The sequence below is a fragment of the Carya illinoinensis genome, chromosome 14, assembly GCF_018687715.1.
Source record: "Carya illinoinensis cultivar Pawnee chromosome 14, C.illinoinensisPawnee_v1, whole genome shotgun sequence".
In the NCBI taxonomy this organism is placed as follows: domain Eukaryota; kingdom Viridiplantae; phylum Streptophyta; class Magnoliopsida; order Fagales; family Juglandaceae; genus Carya; species Carya illinoinensis.
This window is the reverse complement of record NC_056765.1, coordinates 25,179,772-25,187,174: the sequence shown is the minus strand read 5'-3', so window position 1 is coordinate 25,187,174 and position 7,403 is coordinate 25,179,772. Positions and strand designations below refer to the sequence as shown.

At 31.0% G+C, this 7,403-nt stretch overlaps 1 protein-coding gene across 1 annotated transcript; it reads left to right on the top strand.

The window, feature by feature from the left end:
• Nucleotides 1–4,888: 4,888 nt before the first annotated feature.
• Nucleotides 4,889–6,259, top strand: LOC122293312. Its single transcript, XM_043101855.1, has 2 exons — nucleotides 4,889–5,270; nucleotides 5,577–6,259. Exons 1-2 carry the CDS (start codon nucleotides 4,889–4,891, stop codon nucleotides 5,969–5,971), a joined length of 777 nt encoding a protein of 258 aa, XP_042957789.1. The 3' UTR covers nucleotides 5,972–6,259.
• The last annotated feature ends 1,144 nt before the right edge of the window (nucleotides 6,260–7,403 follow it).

Genomic DNA, 7,403 nt, shown 5'->3' with positions numbered 1-7,403 from the left:
TAATAATAATATTTTATTCGACTTTTATTTAAAATTATCTCAACTCAACTTACCATCCAAATAGAGACAGTACTAAAAATGAGGTAGATTTTAAAAATGTGTGGGTCCCACTATGTTATAGAGTAAACGAATTGTGTAATGTTCATGTATTGTTCACGAACTGTTCGCGTCAGTTTTGCATTGCTCATGTTTTGTTCACGCAATGTTCACGTCAGTTTGGCATTATTCAAGCACAATTGTCGATCATGTCAGTTTTTACTGTTTATTTACTGTTCATTTAAGTAGATATTTTCAAAACTTAAGAAATGAAATATTGCATTTGGATAGCCAAAACTACTGTATGATACAACTTCAAATGAGATATTTTCATCTGTACTGGATAACCGAACCAGGCCTAAAAGTTTTTATTAAATATGATTCATATATAGTAGATTTAGAGGCCGTTTGGATTAAAAAACCATCTCATCTAATCACTACATGTTTTATAAATTTTCACACAAAATATAATAAATAATTTAATTTTTTTAAATTTGAAAATAATAATAATATTAAAAAAATAATATTTTAATAATATTATATTCAACTTTTATTTAAAAATATCTCAACTCAGCTTAAAATCCAATCTGAGCTTGTACTAAAGATGTTTCATAGTGAATTAACCTCCACAATCATTTTCTCTGTCTTTGTTATTAATTTCTTTACCTTTTATTTGGAGGTTATTTTAGAATATAAAATCTATTCGGCCATGTAATAGCCCAGACAACAACGGGAGAATAAAGGCTGACTATAAGTGAAGGAAGAGGAAAAGAGTTCACTAGATGAGATAAGATGTTTGGTTACACAATCAGATAAAATGAGATGATCAGATAAAATATATATTTTTCTTCCACTTTCTCCTATCTTCCCGGATATTGTAACAGAGTTTAAGAGCGCATGAAAGCTTTTACTAAATTAAGATAATTTATACTAGATTTCATCTTCACATTTATTTTCAATTTCTTTCTTCTTCATTTTTTGACCATATTTCTAGACAATGATAGGTATAGAATATGGTATGACATGTAATGATATTAATATAAACAAGAACAAAAATGCTATATTCACTGATAAATGGGTTCCGATTGGGTCTCGATTAATCTTTTTTTATTTAGTGATTAAGGACATTTTTTAGTGATGTTATAATTTAAAAAAATATATATTTAAAAATATAAAAAAATAAATGAAAAAAAACAGAAAAAAAAAAATATATATATTCTTTTCCGCGACCGAGGTCATGCCACATCCTCGGTGGATATAGTACTGCTCAAACAAGAAATTAACAAGTCACAAATAATGCATATGATACGTTGAGAAACGGGTAAAGAAAATGAGGACGTACGTACGATCATCGGGCGGAGGGGGAGGATCGTTGGATCGAGGATGATGAGCTCCTCCCGCTACCAAGGTTGTCCGATATCTCTCTGTCCCCAAATTTAGGGGACAGACACATGACAACTACTACTCCTAGGAAACGATCGAATTGAATTCTCCACCAAACACACTTGAATATAATCAGAGTTTGCTCCCCTTCCCATCTAATCTTGTTGACTCTACACTTGCTCCTATCCTTGTCCTTATTAAATTAAATTGTATTTCAATATTATTGTAGTATTTATCATCGACCATTTTAGCAGGGAAGTGATGATCAGGACAATTACCTACCATTCTTCAATGCTAGCTTTGAATGTCATTAATGTACAATTTACTCCTTCTGAAACCGTTACTTGATCATCACAATTTTCTTTTTTTTCTTTTTTTCTTTTTTAAAGAAAAGAATAGCAATATCTTGTTCTGATTAGTTATTAAAATTATATATAATTAGTTTTAAAATTTTGTTATTAATTAATGATCGAATGGTACTAGTAGGTAATTGAGACAAGAAATAAAAATTTATTTCAACAATAGTCATTGAATGTTTGTGGGCTGACAAATTAAGCCCTGTTTGAAAATAGATTTAATTGAGATCAATTCAGTTTAATCTAATTTTAAATTGAGTCTAATATCTAAATACCTAATTCTAAAATTACTAAACTCATCTTAACTCAACACCTCTATAAACACATGACCCACAACCTTTTTGATTTTCTATAAATATATCTAAACTCATCTTAACATTCAAACACATTTAAACTCATGGCATCACAAAACTCACTCAACCATCCTAACTCATTATTATTTATAAAAAATTCAACTTATCTTAACTAAGCTCACATTCCAAATGGGACCTAAAAGACATTTTCAATCCATTGGTTTCAAAAGTTAGTAAGATTAGAACCGGGAAAACCGCATTCAATAATTCCATACACATCTTACGTCCTCTCCACATAATAATAATATTAGAATTCAATTTTTTTGAAGTAGGATGATGTCTCAGTATGTAGCCCTAACTGATATTTTCAAATACAATTTTTTGGAATGCAAAGACATACGCTTAAATCATGGATTTAGATCAGGCTACATGTGTTAACAAACAAACAAATTAACTTTATGGGTTGCTTTGGTTACATAAAATCAAGTTATTTCATCTCATCTCATCTCATACAATTATTATAATTTTTTCAAATTCTAATACAAAATGTAATAAATAATTCAATTTTTTCAAATCCCTGAATAAAAATAATATTAAAAAATTATATTTTAACAATAATTTATTTAACTTTCAATTTTTATTTCATCTTATCTCATCTTATTTGTAGTGAGTCCTTGAAACGCTGAATAATTAATGGTGTTGGGTTGATGTTTTACATTCACTATACATAATTTATAAGTAGTATCAAAATTAATTTTTGGGTCTTCTCCCAACATCAATTATATATCAAAAGATCCTGAGAATTTTATCAAATAATCCCTGAGGTTTGAAAATTTATTAATTAAGCATATATCTAATTAAGCTACTACCATGCATGCATGTGGACAGAAAGCCAAATCAGAGTGTGACATTTTTTTTTTTTTTTGTCATTTATACATTTTTTAACTTTAATATCTCCTATGAAAAGATAAAAAGAAAAAACATACATGAAAATTAAAAGCCAAAGGAAAAAATGAAAGAAAGTGGAGAGATATTGGTTCTCCCTCTCAATTCCCCATATGTATTTTTCCACTCCGTGGAATTAAGGAGCGATCGGATCAAATCTCTTACAAGTTTCTATTGATTTATTATCTTTGAATTATTATATTAGAATAAGGTTAGACACTATACATAAATCTTGCAACATTTATATATCTTTATATAGGCAAGTTTCAAACCAGTGTAGCCTAATGTGATGAGTCAATTTTACTTTATAATAGAAAACAATTTACAATCTGATACTATATCAAGTCATATTAGTCTAGTAGTTTACTTTTGTGAAATAATTTTGTGGTTAAAGTATCTCTCAATATTTACTACTTAATTATTGGAGGATCTACAATATTGTTGTCTCTTTCTCAATCTAGGTTTTAACTAGAAATTAAAAATCTCACTCGGGCTAGAGCATAAGGTGGTAGAGGGAGGATATACCTTTTTCTTAGGTTTTTTTATTATTTTTTAAAGAATTTTACTACGCATAAGTCGGTATATACCACTTATAGTAGTACCATAACTTTAAAAAAACTAACACGTCAATCATTTTTAATATGGCTGATGTGGAAGTCTCTACATCATAGGTGTGTTAGGTGTGTTGAGTGTGTAAGAAATAATACTTATAAATAGATTTTCTATTTTTTAAAAAGGAGATATATATGGACATGATTATAAAGATGATTGTGCAACAGGGATACACACACATATATAGAGAGAGAGAGAGAGAGAGAGAGAGAGAGAGCATGATCTATTTGATAACATTTTATATTTAAGGTACTATTATTTGATAAAAATAAAAAATGGGAAGCTTTTTTAGGAGGGTTAAAGGCATTCCTTTATGATTAAATGAGTGCGACAACTATAAATGGATTATATAAAAATAATTCTACAAACTGATTTAGTTTCACTCTTTTACAAAAATTTTACTCATCGAGAAGTGCTACAGTTATAAAGTAATTTCAAAAAGTAAACTAACAAATCGGCATTGTATCGTGTAATACGTTTGATCTACTTAACAATAAAAATAGTTTACAAGCTAACTTACCACATTAAATTACATCAGTTTGTGAGTTTATTTTTATAAAAAAATTTTGTTGCTAAAGCATCTTTATTACTAATTATTCAATTGTCGTGTTTTACTTCCTAGGTTTTCTATCTAAAACCCATTTAAAAACTTAGAAAACATCATACTAACAAGTAAGGCGACATTTGGATGTTGAGTTAAGTTAAAATGAGTTGAGTTCTTTATAAATAGTAGTGAGTTGAGATGATGGAATCAGTTTTATGAGGTCTACCTAAGATGAGTTTAAATTTGTTTAAATATTAAGATAGGTTTAGATGTATTTATACGAAATTAAAAAAAGTTATAGGTCACGCATGTAAAGAGGTATTAAGTTGAAAATGTTGTGAGTCTCACGTGTAAAGAGATCTTCAATTGAGTGATGTTGATTGATTTGAGAGTTGTATGTTTAAATATTAAGATAAACTTAAATTTGAATTAACTCAAATGAGCTTAGTTGCTTGCATGTTCCAAATATATCCTAGAACTTAACTGTTGATTTTGCATTCGACAATGCATATAATGAAAGCATATATAAACAGAAAAAAGTGGTTTTAGTATCTTTATTATATTTTAAAATTGGGTTCTGTAGCTAAAATTGGATTCTGGAGCCGTATTGAATTTTGTACAGAGGGCTGTGCATTAACTCAACAGTAATGATCGAAATTAGAAGAACAAAAATAAAACAAAAAAGTTGAAGTTCGTGACATTTTTGATAATTCTATTTTATGGTCCGTTTATTTATGGCAATATATCAGACGTTGAATGGGACTTCCCATGCAGGCCGGCCAGCTATCACACATTCACAAAACTTGCGCAACTGGAGTGAATGCAGTCCTTATGAAACCAACTACCATACTCTGCCTTGGGACCCCCTTCATTTATACTTTCTTGCTCGTGATCCTATATTTATAAGCCCTAAGACTGCCTTCTTCTCTATATCTTCGAAGTTCACCTTCTTCTCTGCAGTGTTTGCTTCAATGGCGCTTCCCAAGTTCATCACGGCACTTGTCTTTGTATTGACCCTTGCAAGAATCGAGCTCTCAACTGCCCAAGTTGTGAAGGGCAAGGTCTCTTGCATTGACTGCAAGCACAAGGATGCCTTCTCGGGTTTGTCCTAATCTTTTGTTTCTCTCCATCATGATTTGCATGCATAAAAAGATCCTAAAGGGCAAAAAACTTCTTGCTGCCATGCATGGCTTCAGCCTCTTTAGCATTTAGCAATGCTGCATGTATCAAAAACTGCTTATACACTAATATTTTGGGTAGACAAAGCATAAAGATGCATTATAGCACTTCAGCAAAGTGTATAGAATTACAAAAAAACTTTGGCTTGCTGTGCATGGTACATTAGATTGCACTCAAAGCTCTACTCTCAAGTTCATAACTTTTTATACTCTTTGTGTTTTGTTACAGGCATTAAAATTCTTGTGAAGTGTGATAGAGTGAAAAAGTTGGCAATGGCAACCACAGAAGAAGATGGCTCTTTTGAAGTGGAACTTCCTTCAGACACTTCAAAATCATCTCCTCCACTGAACTGCCATGCCAAGCTTTTCGCAGCTCCAACCCAGCTCTATGCCTCAAGGAAAAACGTGGTGTCCAAAATCATCAAGACCAAGGAGCTTAACTCCTACACCATCTCCACTCCTCTCAGCTTTTCCACTTCTTGCCCCTTTACATATGAGAAATGCAGGTCCATGAGCAAGTTTGGCTCTTCAAAGAATATCAATCTGAATCTGCCACCAGAGTGGGGCTTAGCACCAGCTAGCCTTTATATTCCTTACTATCCCATCATTTCAGGCATACCTTGATCATCATCTGTATGTTGCTGTGCATGATATCTAGCGTCTGATCTGGCTTATAATAATATAAATCATAGTCTGTTGCAGAAAATGCTAATATATATGTATCTGTATTATATGGTGTGAAGAGTGTAATAGCATCTAGCATTATCTTTTGTCCTTTCGTTTTTTGAGTTTTCATCCTTTTTTGCTTCCTAGAGACAACTCTTATCCTTGTAAGAAGTTGCCTTTATGTTAGTATGCAAGTTATTTGTATTACAAGAAGACATATTATATATGCTATTTCTTGTTACATTATTACAGTGTAGAGTTTGGAATGTTTTGATAAATTATCAGAATATCACTAGTTGTTCTAACTTTTCGAGGTTCTTTGGGTAGTAAGATGAGGCGATGAGACAAGATGATTTTAGATAAAAGTCGAAAATTAAATAAAATATTATTAAAATATTAGTTTTTAATATTATTATTATTTTAAAATTTGAAAAAATTAAATTATTTATTATATTTTATATAAAAATTTAAAAAATTAATTATACTGATAAAATGAGATGGGAGTGTTTTTCTATTACAACTGCCTCTGCTAATTCTTTCTCTCATCAATTATTATCTCTGCCATTTTTGAGCGAACACATCCTCCAAGTGTAAAAGAATTTCTATTTTCTTTTCAATAGAAAACTAGGGAAAACAAAGGCCAGTGCCAAGTGCCATAATGGCACTAGAAAGCTTACATTTGTGAGACGGCAATGGGTCTGTGGTCGAATTAATGAAATTAATTGGGGAGAGAGAGAGAGAGAGAGAGAGAGGCACAAAGACAAATATCTCAGGTCACACCATGAAAGCTCTTTAACGCAACATGCAGCAACATGTTTGCACACCGACTAACATTCATTCTTGCAACTGAGAAGATGGAAAGGTAGTTGAGGGATTTTAAATTCTCAGCACATGCACCTGCACCTGCCAACCTTTCTTGTTTCTCCCTTCAAAAAAGATGAGGGAACTTTAGATGTGTATTTTACCTTTATTTACAGAGTTATGTAGTTGCAACAGTTCAAATGAGTAATTTCTCAACAAAGATAATATTTATTAAATTAATTTGGAAATAATCCAAGGAATTCATTTTGCGTCTCCACTAGCCACATCCATCGATCCTTCTAGAAAATTGAGTTGATCATCAAGCCCATCGGGTCCACAAACTCCGAAAATGTTATGTTGTATGTAATTTGAAAATTAAGGAAATATAAATCAGTAGGTTGTTCGAGGTGCCCAAGGCCTCCATACTTTTGAGAATTTAGATATTTCAAATTCATCCCCTTAAAATCTATCCTTTGCAGGAATAATAAGAAAAATAGAAAAATAATAACAACGCAAAAAATTTACGTGAAAACTTTAAAATAGGAGAAAAACCACCAGACTCAGAGAAAAAAATCTACAATATGAAAAA